Below are 17,458 nucleotides of genomic sequence, written 5' to 3'. Positions count from 1 at the left end.
TTATGAGAACTGAGAATCATGAGGTTGGATGTATTTTTTTTTTTTTTTTTTGGCTAACTGAATTAAAAGTAAAGGAAATTTTAATGTAATACTAACTCATATCTTCAGCAGGATAAATAAAGAAATGTGCTTTTAGTAATAATAGACACCTAATCACGCCTCCTCACCTGCCTACTGTCTCTAAAGGAAAGTTGTGAACTTGATTTTGAATGAGAAGCACATTAGGTGACAGGCATGTTCATTATTGCTGAATTCTGGTTTTCATGAAAACTTCAGTTCTATCATCATATTTGAGATGTCAAAACATGCCCCGATGGGAGAGTTCAGAGTGCTGGGTGATTCATGGGAGATCACCAAGTTACATGATTGTATAGAAGGATAGCAGAGCTCAGAGAGCACTCTTAAAAACATCGTTTGTGGCAGCAAACTCCAAGATGGTCCAGCAACCCCTACCTCCCTACATTCCAACCCTTGTAGACCCCCCCTCCTCTTAAAAGTGGGCCTTCCTAGAAACTCACGCATGGCTAGTATATTGGCCGTCCTTGGTGTGATGAGGTAAGAACGTTGCTTTTGCTAGCAGGCTCTTTCCAATGGAACTTTTGATGAAGCTCCCCAGGAGGCACATGACTTGGAATTTGCAGCATCCCCAGCAAGCAGCCAATTGGAGCTAAGCCCCTCAGCTCTCCAGTTCTTGAGGAGCTGAATGCTGCCGCCAGCCATGTGGACTTGGTAGCAATTCCCCCAGTCAGGTCTTCAGATGAGACCCCATCCCTGACTGCTAGCTTCACTGCGGCCTAGTAAGAGACCCTACAGTAAAGGGTCAGTTCAATGAGGCTTCAGTTCCTGACCCACCAAAACTGTAGTTAAATATGTGTTGTGAGATTCTAAGTGTGTGGCAGTTTGCCGCATAGCAAGAGAAATCTAATGCAGTATGAGTTAGTCAGGGCTGCTGTCACAAATTAGCACAGATGGGGCTTAGCCAACAGAACAGTATTTTTCAGATTCTTCAGATTGAAAGTCTGAGAGCAAGGTGTTGACGGGTTGTGTTTTTCTAAGGTCTCCTTGGCTTGTAATTAGCCATCTTGTCCCTATGATTTCTTGCATGTCAGTGCCCTAATCTCTTCTTAACACCCGTCATATTGGATTAGGACCCACACTAATGACTCTACTTGAACTTAATTACACTTTGAAGATGCTGTGCTAAATACATTCCATTCTGGAGAACTGGGGATTAGTTTTATAGGGAACATATAAGTTTTACAGGGAAACAGGTGAGCTCAAAAGAAGAGGTTATAAAAAATTCTGTGATTTTGTTCATCTCTGTAGTTATAACTCTCTCCCACTTATTATCAATAGGACTCCTTCATTCTTCTTTATTGTAACATAACTGTGTGAGTCAGAATATCTGTGATTTTTAAACCCTGTCTCCTTAACAAAATTGAAAGTCCTATGAGCATGCTTCCCATATATTGTTACATGCAATCTGAAACCTTTTTTGCTTCCCTGTATATTCCTAAATAAGAATATCCTAGAAATACTTTGTCTTAAGAATGAAGAGCTGTTAAAGAGAGAAAGGGATTTGAAGAAGTTATATTTATTTGAACTACTTGTCCAAATAGATGGTGGCAAGACCAGAGACTGTGTCTTTCTATTTCGCAATTCAAATACAGTAGATACACATTTAGATCCTATCCAATGACATAATGACTCTTTAAGACATTCTTTCTTTGAACTATTAATAGTGCTATAGAAGTTTAAAATATTATCCAAAATTGGAAAAAAAATCACCTGTATTACATGAAACCTTTATAGTATTCCAGTGTTTCTCAAAAGTGTGGTCTGTGGACCCAGCAGTCCCCTAAAAACTCTCTGGTTGAACTAAGTGGTTAAAACCATTTTCATAATAAAACTGAGACAATGGTGTGTGTTTGTGTGTGTATTTGTATTTGTACTTAGGATGCAAAAGAAGTAGTGGGAAACATACTTTGCCAGTAAAAAGGAAAGAATGCTGGATCCTTTGCATGAACCAAGGCAGTGTATCATGCTGCATCAGACATTCATAGACCAAAAACACACCTAATTTTACTTAGGATCATCCTTGATGAACCAATTAAAGTTGTAGTTGTTATTAAATCTTGACCTTTGATCACACATCTTTACAACATTCTGCCTGATGACATGGGACATTCCTGACCCATATCAAAGTACAAAGTGGTAAAACAGGATAGTACCTGGACAGTTGCTTGAGTTGAAAGCTGAAATCACTCATTTTTCATGGGATACCTTTTTTACCTGGGAAAAAAAAACAAAAGAAATATGAGCAGACTTAGGTTTTTGACAGACATTTTCTCAAAAAATGAACAAAGTGAGTCTGTTGCTTCAAGGGGAACAATGAACAACATTTATTTTTAATAAACAACTCCAGCTTTCAAACAAAAAGTAAAATTTTGGAAATATTTTCTGTCCATGAAAACTTGACTGATTTCTAAATTTGAAGATTGTTCTGATGAGATCAGGTGGTGATATTAACACTTGTTATTTTTATGATACTGTATAATGAAATGTGTCAGCATTTGAAAGAAGTACAGAATGTATTGAATCAGTATTCTCTAAATTACCAGTACATCAGGGTGTAACTTTATGCCTGGTTAAATGATTCCAAGTGCAAAAAAAGAACAGTGGATTTTGAGATAGAGTAAAACATCATTATATTGGATAATAAACAAGGTTGAAAATTGATGACAATACTAAAGTTCATCACTTCTTTGATATGGTTTCATAAAGCTGATTGATAAGGTTTCTGATTTCAAAGGGCAACTGACCTTTCAGTAACTACCATTTGTTGAGCTTTGGTGTAAGATTAAAGAATAATCCAGGCCCTAAATCAAGACCAGTGATTTGCTGTAGCTGTTGGTTTCAAACAGGAGCCAAGAACAAGATCTTCCTACAGTCTCTGGCCACTCAGCATGCAAGTGGGAATGGCTAGTTCAGTTGGACGAAACAGTTTATTGCTATTTTTTGAACAGCACAATTGCACTATATTAGGTTTAAGAAAAAATGGAATGTTCAAAAGTAACGTATTGGTTTTAAAAATAACATGCAATATCATCTGAAAAGGTTATTAAAATATTTTCTCCTTTTCCAACTACATATCCTTCTGAAGTCAGAGCTCTTTTCATTCATTTCAACCAAACCAACAATGCATTATTACTGATTTTTGCCATTTTCATCATTTTCCTCAGCCCAACTCTGAATTCATTTCTCTATTTAACTTTCTCAAGTTTCCAGTCAATGAAAAATAAAGAGAATTAGTTAAATATCAAAGCAAATATGAGAATTTAGCTCTTTTTTCTTAAGCCAGACATCTTAAAGATTAAAAATGTGAAAGAATGTCCTCTTCTCATTAGTTTTTCTGTTTTGAGAAATATAGGGTTTTTTTTTTTTTATTAAAAACATTTTACTGTGATGATGGAGAGAAAAATCAGCATTTTGCTACTATCATAGTAAAGATAGCTTCAGGCAGAAAGTGTCAGTAAATGGAAAATTGTGATGAACAGGATGTTTTCATGGATTTAAGTCTTCCCACATACTTATTAGTATCAAAGAAAAAGCAAAAAGAATTCTTTAGCAGAGAAATTCAACAGCACCTTGACCAGGTAATCAAAGGGTTCACTTTTGGGACAGTGTGTTCCCCCAGATGTGAGTCTGAGAAAGAGGATGTTCTGGCTGACATGGCGAAGGCTGAACAAAATCATGAGCTAGCAATGGCCAAACCAAAATGAGAAATATTCTCTGTAAAAATTAGATAAGATGGCGTTCTTTGAAATGCTGGGTCACAAAAGACAAAGGAGAACTGGACTATCTAGTCCAGAGTATGGGAGGCTAGGGAGAAATGACAGCTGCACACGCTGCCTGGCCTTCACTGGGATTCCGCACTAGGAGAAAAGGGTGATCAAGGGCTGCCCTGGGGTAAAATTCCAGATAACTGTCTCTGCTGGAATGTCTTGAACTCTACCGGGTTATTTGACTTGTTGTGACAGTACATCCTGAAGGTAAAGATAAGAAAGAGTATTATTGTTGCTTGCCATTTTCATCATCTTCCTCAGCCCAAGTCCGAATTCACTCTCTACTTCTATCAAGTTTCCAGTCAATGAAAAATAAAGAAAATTAGCTTATTAAAAACTATGATGTATTTTCCTAATGTAAAATTCAACTACTTAAAAAAAAAATCAAAGGACAAGTAACTATAAAGGATTTAGGTCATTTTGGTATGCTGTGACTGTCATGTTCATTTTTTTTTGCTAAAAATTGTGACTTTTCTATATATTCTTTTTTAAAACAGATCATCAGAAACTGGAAAGGGAAGCTAGGATCTGCCGTCTCTTAAAGCACCCCAATATTGGTAAGGAAATGTTTTCACTGTATTTTAAACATTAGCTAAAAAATTTATACATATTTTGCCACAATAGAAATGTTAATTTAATAATCTAGAATATTTGCAGCTATAAACACAAAGTTTCTTATGTTGCATTTGGTTGCATTTAATTCTTTAGTTTTTGTAATACAATCTTTGCAGCAGGCAAAGAAAGTAAAAATCATCTCTAAATTGCCTCTAAGTTTGTGGAAATCAGAGGCATTTATGTTTAAAAAAGACTAGAGATGATTATGTTAATTGAGTCAAGAACTGATGTTTCTTACTCGTATAGAAAGTGTGTGTGCATGCATGTGTGTGTATATACATGTGCACAATACAAAATAACAAAGTTGATTACATACCAGCTGGTGGAGAAACTCAGTATAATTTGAAGCATTCTTGGTTATCTTCTGTTAACTTTATTTTAAATACATATGTTGGAATCTGCTGCATTAACGATTGGTATCCTCACACTGGCTTCTACCCAAAATGGAAATGATATCCTTTGCCTAATTTGTAGGGCAGTTGTGAAGATAACAATGAAACAAATCTAAAAATTACCTTGAAAGGTTCCTTTTCCAAAAGGTGACAGTTCTCTGTGTATTGAGACTTAATAACCTTCTGATGTAGAAGTGGTATGAGGGAGGGTGATAACTCTTAGACTTTGTAAAACGTTCACAGAGCAGGTTTATCTTTATTTTATATATAATAGTATTGATTGAATAGTGCTTCTGTGCGTGTCTAAGGATTGATTGCTGCTGTGGAAGCATGGAGAGATAGAAACTGAGGTTGTAGTTTTACTCAGCCAAATGAGTTTTTTACCTGTTCTGCAAAAAATATTATTGATTCTATTCTAGGAACTAGTGAGAGTACTTTAGAAGATTTTATCTTATGAATTATAAAGTAACATGAAAATTTCAAAAATAAAAAAAATTGGTGAATACATGAAAAATAGAACAAATTGTGTTCTATTTTGGGGAGATGTTGCTGTCCCAGCTGTTACTTTCATTGTCAACCAAAATATTTCTGATGTAGAAGTGGTGTGAAGAGGAGTGATATCAGTAGAATTTGCAAATCATTCACAAAGCAGATTTATAGTTCTTTCAATTTTATGTATAGTACCATTCCATTTCTGTCCCTGCTTTAGAGTTTTCAGTATCCTTCATTTGTGGGAAGTGAATGAAGTCCTGAAATAAGTAAGTGAATAGATATGACTAAGGAAATCTGAAGTTTTTTTAAAGATTTATTTTTATTTATACAAGAACCGGGGTACAGGCCAGATGTGCGGGAGGGTAAGAGGATTCACCAGAGACAGTGCGGGGAACAGAACAGGCAGACTGACGAAATACACTGCTGAGGGGAGCAGTGGGCGAGACAGGAGAGGTCTGCTGTACCATGTGGGGTTCTCGCTGGCTGGCTGGGATCGAGCCCACTCTGCAAAGGCTGTGGACAGCTTCACAGTGCAGGTGCTCAACTACCTGGGCCACCAGGGAGGCCCAGAAAATCTGAAGTTTTAATGAACTACTATCTAGGAAGGAGCCTTCTGGTTAGGAGAGAGAACAAAACTCTGAAATGTAAGAATACCTCTTTGCAAGTGCTGTGCTCTGATAGAAGTCTGTGCATCTCTTGGTGCTGTGTCATTTTGCTTAGGACTTCTGTAGCAAAGCCCCACAGACCAGGTGGCTTAACCAGAGAGATTTCATTTCCCAAGTCTGAAGCCATGGCGCGATTCAGTTGGCGGCCTTTAAGGATTCTGTCCTGGACTTATAGATGCTCAGCTTCTCCCTGTGTCTTCACAGGGTCTTGCCCCTGATTGCTGTCTCTGTTGTAATTTCTTCTTCTAATGGCACCAGTCAGATTAGATTATCCTCCTTCTAATGACCTCATTTTAACTTGATTACCTCTGTAAAGACTCTGTCTCCAAATACAATCACATTCTGAGGCCCTGGGGTTAGGACATGAACATGAGTTTGGATGGACTTTTCAGTCCGTGACACTAGCTAACGAGAGATGACTCAGTGGCAGCAATGACAGTGACTGTCGCAGAAAAGTATGCAGCAGGGGGCGGAAGGTGTGTCCAGAAGACAGCTGCCATCATGGCCTTCTGAGAGTGGACCTTCTGTGTGGGCAGCAGTGGCCGTGCTGGGGGAAGTCACTGTCTGCAGAGACCAGCATCCCACCCATGACGGGGCTTCCTTGCGGCTGCTTCAGACCATGCAGGGAAGAGCGTGCGGGGGCCTGGTTTCTCTGCGGTAAACCATGTGTCATCTCAGCAGTGGGTGGCACGTGTCCCGTCCCACCTTGTTCTGCATTTTATTATTTGCTTGTTTTCTTAAATCTGTCAGATTTTAGAACTTTAGGGAATGAAATTCTGCTTTTTGACAATTTTTCCCCTCTGAGAATTTGCTTGTTGCATTTTTATTTTTCTTGTGCTTTCTCTTGGCACAGAATCAATACCTGGGAATTTGTAGCAAAGAAAGGTTTCTCCCGCAGAGACATGTATTAAACCAAGTAAAAGTGATGATTCCTCAGATCACCTTTTTTTTTTCTTTCTTTCTTTTTATTGCGGAGGTGGGGTGGGGGGGCAGTGTGCAGAAGAAACAAGTGGGAACAACTTTAGGCATTTGTTGCATTCTTTCCTGACTCTTAATAAAATTCCTATGTATATGTTAACTTTGAAGATTCTCTTGTGCTCATTCTCATACTCCTTTAGCTCAACCATGCAAATAGAATTTTTTTTTAAGATTTTATTTATTTATGCAAGCACTGGGTACAGTCAGAAGTGCAGGAGGGTGAGAGAATTCCCCAGAGCCAGAGTGGGGAGCAGAACAGGCAAACTGATGAAGTACACTGCTGAAAGGAGCAGCGGACGTGGCAGGAGAGGTCTGTGCGTCATGTGGGACCCTCACCCGGTGGCCGGGAATCGAACCAGCGCTGCAGAGACTGCGGGCAGCTTTGCAACCCAGCACTCAACCACTGCGCCAGCAGGGGAGGCCCATGCAAATAGAATTTTTGATCATCTCCATCGGATTCATTGAGCTTGTAGCTACTGCCAGGCCAAGTGCTAGATGCGCCCTGATAACTAAGTGGTGATCACGAGACAGTGTCCTTCCTTTTCCAGAGTCTTGTCCCTCCGTAAGGAAACAGGTCATAAATAAAGCAAGCATTGCAATAATGTCATAGGAACTCTGTTCAGAGAATTAAAATGGGGTGATTTGATACCAGTAGTTTGGGTGGCTCCTGAGACAAACAGAATCAGACACTAATTAAAGGCAGTGGGCAGGTTATTTGACATCATTGCAATGGGAGAGAGAGCTGAGCTCAATTCCCAATACCAGAGAGGTATTGGGAGGTTGACGGGCAAGGAATAGAATGCGGGTCAGAGGGTGGAAAATTTCTAAGAGGAGATAACAGGGTGGGTGGGGGCCTGGCTACTCTTGCCAAACCCAGTTCTTGTGAAAGGATGGACAATAGCATGGCCTGCAGGCGTGGGGGTGAGAACTCGATCAGATAGCAGGGGGCATATGAAGTACTAGGATTTTTTTAAAGATTAACTTAGACAGGTCAAGGGTTGGGCTAAGGAAAGACCTAGTGCAAACAGGGCTTTGGAGAGCCTGTCTTGTTCGGTCAACGAAAGAGGCATTGTTGCTCGTTTAGATGGGGTGTCAGGCCAGATATGCTGTGGGGGTCACATTTATGCTGACCTCTAAATGATGAGAAGAAACCATCCTGAAAAAGCTCCAGGCAGAGGGAGCTTCCCTCGTTTGGGGATGTAGGGGGACCAGCCGTGGGTCAAAGGGAGAGGGAGCTGACATGAGTCAGAAGGGGACACGGGTGCCCAACTAGTAGGGCTTTGGAAACCATGTTAGCATATCTGAGGTTCATTCTGAGGAGTGGGAAGCCAATGAAAGGTCTTCCGCCTAAGAGCGCGTCTTGATTTGGCTCTTCTGTTGCGTGTAAAACGGATGGCAATCATGAGAGCAGAGTCGGGGATCATAGCTGGCTCTCCCTGTTTCTCAGAATCCAGTGTTTATCACTCGGGCCCTCAGCTCCATGTTCTCAGGTAAGGGTGTCAGGGCTCCAGGCTGCCTCTCCTGCCTGTGGTCTGCAGAGTCCATGACAAGCACTGTCCCTTTTCTGGGGGCTCAGGCATTCCCTGCATAGCCCCCCATCTTTGCTGTGCTTTCAGGGGCGCTAGCTCTGTCGAGCACAGACTGCACGGATTATAGCCAACTGGAAGTCAATATTAAGGTAATAGGATGATGAGAATGTTACCTTATGCTTCTGTTATATTATTTTTGATCGTTGTCTTCATCTTACATCTTAATATAATGAGTCTATTTTCTTTGAGGTATAAGCCAACTTGAGGTAAACCGAATGGTTTGCTCTCCTTGTCAATATATCTACTATGTAAGGGGAAAGGTCCTTTAAGGCAGTAAAGTAAACTGTTTAGAGCAAAGTCAGATGGATGTGAAAATTACTCTGTATTTCCATTGTTGCTGTGCTTGATCTTTGCTAAGCACTGTTGAAGAGTATGGTAAAGCCCAGATAGCTGTGGCCAGTACAGAGAAACTAGGAGGACAGGGCAACACTCACTCACTCCAGGAAAGAGCCAGGAAAAAGCTGGGGCAGGAAAGAAAAGAGACACATCCAGGAGTTGGATGTGATTCCTGCACTGCCTCCAGTGAGGGAATACCTGCTTCTGGCCCTTTCTTGTGAGGAGATGGATATTTGAGATAGCCCTGCAGTTGACAGGGTCATAAATCCTGTTGCCCGGGCTGTGCCATCCATTCTCCAAATACCTGAAGCTACCCTTTGTGTAGACTTGAGAAACAGCTTGGCAGTTTTTCAGAAGCTTGGAGAAACCATTGTATTTGGAGATCAGGCTGCCCTTTTGTGGTGCGGCTCAGTGAACCCAGTTGCTGAGGGGCGTGAAGGTATCTGCAGCCTGTTTATCTCTTCGCTGTCAGGGATGCCTAGTACAACTAGCTAAGCTTCCTGAGATGACCTCATGATCGCTGATGACTACCTCCTCCCTGCTAGGGCACCAGCCACAGCCCCAGACAGAAACACACCTACTCAGGCATTATTAAAAGGTATCACAGGAGGGGCCTCCCTGGTGGTGCAGGTGTTAAGCACCGCACTATGAAGCAATCCGCAGCCTCTGCAGCACGATTTCCATCCCCGGCAAGGGAGCTACCCACATGGTGCAGCAGACCTCTCCTGACTCACCCACTGCTCCCCTCAGCAGTGTATTTCAGTCAATCTGCCTGTTCTGTTCCCCATCCTGTCTCTGGTGAATCCTCTCATCTCCCACATCTCCAGCCTGTACTTCAATTCTTGAATGCATAAATGAGTCTTTAAAGGAAAAAAAAAAAGGTATCACAGGAGCTTAAGGACATAGCATTGGTGAAAGAGGTCTTGTTGGGCTCCCCGCCCCTCCCTGCTCGCCTTTATTCTGCTGCTGAGCCTGATCTGCTCCATGAAATGCTGAAGCACGCTACAGTTGCTCACTAAATTCTACTTGCTCTCTGTGAAACAGCAAATATCTACCATTTATTTCTTAGAAGGAATTAGGCAGTGCATCTCATTTTGATGAGTGAAAAAACTCTGGAAGATATTTAATGTAAATAAATAGTTAAGTGAATTGTTATGATGCACTTTTAACCAAGCTTAGCAATTTAATCATTGCTTAATGGTTAATAATTCTTCCTGATGCATAAATACTCAACATTGGAAAACATGTCAAAAACATATATGTAATATATATAATGTGATCTATAGAGGTAATCAGTGCATGGTACCATGAGACAGAGATTTTTATGGATTATCCAGTACAAATGGTGAACTTTTTTGTTGTCATAATTGAGAAGACTAAAATTTTATGACACTACGCAACTTTTCCATAGTCCTATTTCCTTAATCACATTGCCAGACCTAAATTCTCAGTGCCTTCCCTGGAGAGAAAAGATTGATGTTTAGGAAACCTGACTTGCAACAAGACTGAAAAGGGGTTGGTGTTCCTGTTCTTGTTCAAGAACAACTATGATTTTTGAATTCAAATTAGCCTTTCCAGATATTAGCTAAACATTGAGTTGTAAAGCCCTAACACTTACGCAAGGAAAGAAACCAGCTTTGGAGAGCACTTGTAACTCCTCCCTATGTCCCTATATACTAGCCTCAGTATGGAGCTGTGAGTTTCAGAAAGATGTTGCACATGAACAGCATGTCTAGCTTGGCTTGTATAGTAATGCATGAAATGACGTATGCTGACAGGTGGAGATTACTGACTATAAAGAAACTTTACTTCCTTTATAAGCAGGCATCATATCTATGAAGATGCAGCATCTAGGATTCATCAGATTTCCCTTTCTTAAATTGTAAAAGTAGAAGAGCTTCAGGAATTATCTGAGTCCAACCTGTATCCTGCAGGTTTCAGTAGGGAAGAAATTAACATGCTCAAGGTCAACACACATCTCCAGAGATGAAAAATGAGCAACCTGCTTTTACCTCATTTTGCAGGCAGTCTCTCTTTTTCCTTGACTTTGAAGGCATGGTCTCGTACTATAAAAAGAACCCTTAAACCTCAATCTTTTATCTCCCTAATCTTTGCAAAAAATCCTTGGGTCAAATACCATCCCTCCAATTTTCACAGAACACAGTTTACTGTGATTATTATTATTGCTGTTGTTTGTTCTTTGTTTTTTAACAAAGTTGGTTTTGTCCTACATGTTTAGGGAAGAATTTATGGAGAACAAATCTAGTCACATTGTATAAGTCACATTGTATTCCAGTTGTCAGTCATCAGATGATTGAATTGACTTTTGTGTCTGTTGCTATAATATTCCAGTTTTTGCCTTCTTTGAAGGAAACCGTCACCTGGGAAGGAATAGAATTGGTGTAGAGTAAATGTTAACTGGTGTGTTGAGAAAACACAGTCAGTGGCTTTGTGAATGATTGTTCAAAGTCTTTCTCAATATGAGAAATTTGATGTTCCAGAATGATGCTTAGTTTTCCTCTATGACCTCCCCCATAATTGGCAATTTATGTCTAATTTTCAATTTATGTCTAATAGTCATAGTTTATAATTACACAAGAATAAGTAATTTCTAATAGACAAGTTTCTCTAGTGTCTCTCCAACAGATAAAGAGAACACTATTCATTAGTAAAAAGCAAAGTACCCTTGATTTATGGTCACCTTTTACTTGATTAAATTTCATTCTTGATCTTGATTTTTTCAGTGTGAAAGATAAAGTGCTTCTTAGAATATTTGTCTGCAGATTATCTTCTAACAAATATGAGAAACAACACAGAGATAGTCCCTCTCCCCAGCAAGTAGATGTTTTCAAAAGTCTCATTAATGACTCTAGCATTTTCTTTTTTTGCTTTTGTCCATTTAATATGGCACTGATAATATGCCCTGTATAATTCATCATCCTTCTCAGTAAATCATTTACATAGTAGAAAGATAAAATATGGATATAAGAGTTGTTGATTTATGATATCTTAAATTATCTTTAATAAGTGTGGATCTGAGTCCATTTGTAAACAAGTAGTTTTTTCCACATATCATTGACAAAGTCTATTTTCTGGTTTGCATTGGAAGAAGTAGGATAGTATATGAGACTTGAGAGACTCTTCTGTTACAAATGAAGGACCGTTTATGGTTTTGACCTACTAGTTTCAATGCCTGATTCTTATTCGAATGTATCTCCTAATTTGTTCTGCTTAACTCTGTTTTATTTCTTGGCAAAGTTGGTCACATCCCCTAAGATTACTGGACACTTATAATCATTTTTGGGCTCAGCATTATGCTCTCAACTAAAGCTTGTAAGGAAAATAGTTCCAAATATTGCCAGCTCTGTTCTGTCTGTGTATCTCTGCCTTGAGTGACATTCAGAGTCACCTCTGCTCCTTGTTTCTCCTGGCTCAGGAGCAATTCATGTAGCCAGGAACTAAAAAAGTGCCCAGCAACCTTTTAATCACTTAAAAATCACTGCTCTTTTCTCTTCTAATAGCTTAATAAAAATAATATTTAAAAAAAGTAAGCTGTTATGTTAAGATTTGAAGACGGGCTGAGCAAGAGGAAAAAAATAGGTTGGAATGCCTGATGAATGCCCGGCGAACTTTGTCCCTAGAATTGATAATAAAACTGTGAACAATACTATCAAGTGCTGATCTAAGTGCTTTCCATGTATCCTCTGTTTTAGTCCAAAATAAACAGGTGGTACCATTCTTGTCTGCCTTTTACAAACAAGGACTTAGTGCCCAGAGAGGTAATGCAATTAGCCAAGGTCAGATGGCTGGATTCAAACCAGTGCATTCTGGAGTCCCTCTCCTACTCTTCCCTGTTGGGTAGCTCCTGATTAGTCATGGTCTGGTTTGATAAGTAGAGAAAAGAATCTTAACATTTTTTGGAAGATCAGTTAATTAGTTGGAGACACATTGCATTTTCCTAGAAGTATAATTGTTACTGTTTATTGTTTGTCTTTATTTCAGAGGGGAAAGAGAAACGAGATTATTGAAACACTTATGTCAAATACAGATCTTGTAGCACTAATCATATCCTCATTATATATATATATATGCTACTGTAACTATGGTTAATTACATATACTATTAAGTTTAATGGCAATAATTTCTTGGAGAAAAATCTGTTAAGCAGTCATTATTTGAACCTAATTAATTATTTGTTATACAAGATAATCTTTTACTCTCCCACCCATTATTGATCAGGAAAATGATGAAATATTTGTCAGAAAACAATGAAGGCTAAGGAAATAAACCAGCAGGAACAATTAATGTGATGAATAACATTACAAAAATTTATTTTATCTGTTATTTAAATTGTAAAAAAAAGAATCAGGATAGCACATATGGAAGATGAATTCTAAGGTCACGTAAGTCCTCCAGGAGGGTGTGTGTGCGCGTGTGTGTAGTAACAATTGCTTGTAACATTTTAATGGCGTCCACACTAGAATACCAAAATAGATTTCAAGATGATTGTAGAAAGTAAAACTTAAAGCTCAAATATAACGTCTGTTTCTGAAATAATTGTGATAGCAGTGGTATAGTTTGGTTTAGGAAGTGAACGCCATCTTCCCATTACTTTTAAATTTGAAAACAGGAATTTATTTTCTTCAAACATGTCCGACAGGTGAACTTGTTTGCTCTTTGAGTTAGCTTTATGGTGCATCTCGTTAACAAAGCCAGCTCGCTCTAATGGACTCCCCTGGAGTGATGAGTATGTCTAGTTTGTGTTTGAAATATTCTCTTTGCTCACTCTTAGTTTAAAGGGATCATGGGCTGTGTTGACAAAAAGGAGATAGAGGAATATCACTTGAATTATCCTTTTAAAATGTTTTCACATATTGTACTTCAGTGTACTTAAAATATATTTGCCATAAAATGTCAAAACATATATTGAAAATGTCAAAACGCTCTATCGAAGTTCAGTAGCTTTTATAATTCATTATTCAAATATGACTTTCATATTTGAGTAATTTGAGTAATTGATTACTAAATGTAACTAAATAGCTACTAAGCAATTTTTTGATTTTCCTTAAATTTTTTGAGAAGAAAAATTTCCGTATCCTGCAAAGTTAATAGAAGATGACAATAATAATGAGTCCCTTATTTTGAATACAGGAGATCTGGTCATTCATTTGTTTGGTTCCAAAAACGAATGGTCTTACTTCCAGGCATTTATTTGGCATCTTACATTATGTAAACAGTTTCTCTGCAGGAACACGGATAATTATGATCTCTGCTAGCAGTGGTTTTGCATATTCAGTTGAATTTGTATCTGATACGTGTTTTTTTTTTTTTAAATCAAACTACATTTTTACTTGCTAATCTATCTTTTCATTAAGACCAAAGTTCTCATTTCAAATGAAGTGGATGAAGCAGAGTGGTGTATTATGATTAGCTCCCAAAATACTAATTTAAAACTTTTGAAAAATTAAGTTCTTTTCACCCTTCATTTTTCCTTTAATTATTAAAAGAATCATTAGGTGAGTTTTTGTCTGTCCACAGTTGGTTTCAGAATTAAAGGATTTTATAAGTAAAGATAATGTGAAAGTGTGTATGATTTGTAAGTGGTCCTCTCTTTCCAGCAATTAGTATGAAGCGTTGATGGAGATGAATAGTGCTAATTCTGTCGCAATCGAGGTACTGAGAGACTACAGTATGATGAGACATAATGCTTAAGTGCAAGGAGTTTACCACTTCGGGAGGGCAGATAGTTGTATATTCACTGAAATACAGTGTGGCTGATGTCATAAGGAAGCTGTTAGGAAGATGCTATGAAACCAGTAAATAATAAGCTCAGATTTTTAACTGAATTGCATTGGATAATGCCTAGAATTTTGCCACAAAGAAGTAAGGTTAGACTACAGAGTACTATAGAATAGAACAAAGAAAGGAAATTATCAGATGGAAAAAGTCCTTCTTCCACTTGAAGAATGATAGAAATTCTGGAATGTTTGGGGTTTAATCTCTGTATTGCCCATGAAAGTTGATTGGGACTAAGAGTTTTGACTTTCTGTATCAAGGAATTTGATCTGTAATCTGTAGAAAACAGGGGAATAGTAATGATTTGTTGTTTGTTCACATGACTGTATTCGTTTCTCTGAATGAGAAATTTGGTAGTAATAGGGATCGCTATTCAGGGTCAGGAGAAATTTCTGATGAATGAGCATTTGAAAGTCACCCGAATCGATGTAGAGATAAGATGATGGGTTTCTGAGTCGCAGCACTGGGGGCAAAGGTAACAAGGAAGGCCAGGAGACTGGGTGTCTTGTGAAGCAGAATCAGGAATATCTGAGGCAACAGTTCAGTTGGCGTAAATGGAGCAGAAGGAGGCAACTTAGGCTTCTAGTTGGGGTGACTAGAGGGATGCTGATTCTTTTAAGTCCAGGCAACAAAACAGAACAGCAAAGTTGGCAGAAATGGGAAAGCTAGTTGAGTGGAGAACATGGTGAAAATATTTCTTTAAAGATGGGAGAATACACATTTCGGGGGGCCATGAACAAAAAAAGGAAAAACACCAATAGCAAACACTCTCACCTAAACAGTAACAAAAGTAACTTTCTTAGATTTTCTTCTGAATGTTCTTTAAAACAAATTGATATGTAAGGCAGCTAAAATCTTATTCTACGTGGGTAAAGGGAAAGAATAATTGGGAAAAAAGATGTACCAAAAAAGCAACATGGCCTTTTTCATTTCTAGTCATAATAGCTCCAATGTGTTGATTTCAGATAGGTTGACACCAGTTTTTGCTCTCACCCTGTAAGAAAAGTAGCTGGACTACAAGACTTACTAACAGGCCTGATTTGATTGCCACTAGAAAACATGAAGGTCATGTTTTCCTCTGCCCATTGTCATGCCACAGACCATGTCACTTTTAAAAGCTGGTAGTACCACCTACAGACATAAGCTTGGGGTCAGGAACTGTCCCAGAGAAGAAATCTGATAGGGTTCGGTTTTCAAATGTCTTGTTCGTGTGTAGATTATTTCAGTGACCTTTTCTTTTGATATTCCCCATATAGATCTGCCTTTCAAAGTTAAATTACCCCCCTCTCCTCCCCCTGAAATCCAGATTATCTTTGATTTAAGGTGGGTTTTCAACCTGAGTGATCTCGGCCCTGCCCGCTGTTGCTATTGGGGACATTTGCAGCCTGTGTTCTGGTTGTCACAACTGGAGGGGCCCATCTGGCATCACCAAGTAAAGACCTCGGGGTCCACTGTACCTCCTCAATGCACAGGACCACCTCTGACAATACCCAGCATGGCTGTGGTGCTGAGCAGCCCCATCTGAGGGTAAGAGCAATACAGAGTGCCAGACTTACTTGATTGAGATCTGGATCGATGAAATTTCCTTCCATAGAAGTTACTAGTCAGTTGCCCCCCCCCCCAAAATGAAGGACAAGAGAGAAAAGAATCTTGCACAGAATACCCTGTTTTTAAAATACTGCCTTTTAGCAAAAAAGTAGAATAATAAAAACTAACTTAAATGTCAACCATGAATAAGGTGAAGTCCCAGACTAGAACTGTTCTTTTCTAAATCATTTGAAAGAGATCTTTCTATAGTGACACATTTTTAATTTAAAGTAGTGAAGACTGTGTGAGTCCACAGTGAAGTAAAATGAGAATGAGTCCCGAGAATCAGATAGAGATAAGAGAAAAGTGATTATCCAGGGAAATAATTTTATCTAAATTGTGAATCATTTAGAACAGTGATTCTTTTTGGTCTTGGCTCTCGAACCTCTTTCCGGCAGAGTTTTATACACTCTTCGTAAAATTGCATGCTGAAACCACATTTTTCGTGTAAAGTATTTGTAGACACTTAGTCCAGCTGTGGAACTTCAATATGAAGTCAAATAGATTTCATAATAAAACAAAGCAGAACTTCCTTTGAAGAACTATGGTAACATGCTTTGCTCCTCTTAAGTGCATCTTCTCTTAGTTTTAATGACCTTTCAATTCACGTAAGAAGATTTGCACACTTCTCTGCCCTTCAGCGCCTATGTTTTGAGAGCATGCATTTCAGGGTGGGGGTGCAGCCTGACCATGGACGATGAGAAATCCCACCCAGCTCACTTGGGAATCCCTCCTCCCGACAACAGCTGAGCTAACCTCTCGTTTATTTATGCCTGTTCTTAACTTTACATCTTAATGAGGCCTCCCTCCTGCCCAAAAAAGGTAAGAAAATGGGTAAAGGAAGATTTTAGGTTTGTTTTTAGCAGAGAATAACGTGCTTTAGAAACAGCGTAGACGTAAGTGATTAAGGCAAAGCATGGCAGGCGCACTGCCAGCAGAAGCTCGCTGGCTTAGGCTGGGGCTCACCAAGACCAGCCACTAAAATCTGTTCATTAAAACACCTTTTGTTTGGCAACCTCAGCAAACCTGATTTCTTCACTTTCAGTGCTAAAAGATACTGAAATTTATTTAAGTAAAATAGAGTCATTCAGTCTTCTAGTTTTGAAAGATCTTGTCCCCTATTAATCCGAGTCAGTGCTGCCTTAACAATGATGCAACAGCGG

General features: G+C 38.9%; 1 protein-coding gene across 19 annotated transcripts in view; it reads left to right on the top strand.

Moving 5' to 3' along the window:
• The window catches only part of CAMK2D (calcium/calmodulin dependent protein kinase II delta), a gene marked incomplete at both ends in the record, with an annotated part of 257,338 nt that overhangs the window by 81,811 nt on the left and 158,069 nt on the right, over window positions 1-17,458 (top strand). For all 19 annotated transcript variants that reach the window (XM_084251889.1, XM_084251885.1, XM_084251883.1 and 16 more), the window contains one exon: window positions 4,343-4,402. In XM_084251889.1, the coding sequence (XP_084108015.1) occupies window positions 4,343-4,402 (60 nt within the window). The remainder of the gene's footprint in view (window positions 1-4,342; window positions 4,403-17,458) is intronic.

The sequence above is a fragment of the Talpa europaea genome (genome assembly GCF_964194135.1).
Source record: "Talpa europaea genome assembly, chromosome: 13".
In the NCBI taxonomy this organism is placed as follows: Eukaryota; Metazoa; Chordata; class Mammalia; order Eulipotyphla; family Talpidae; genus Talpa; species Talpa europaea.
The sequence above is the reverse complement of the archived record's forward strand: the minus strand, read 5'-3'. Positions and strand labels throughout refer to the sequence as shown.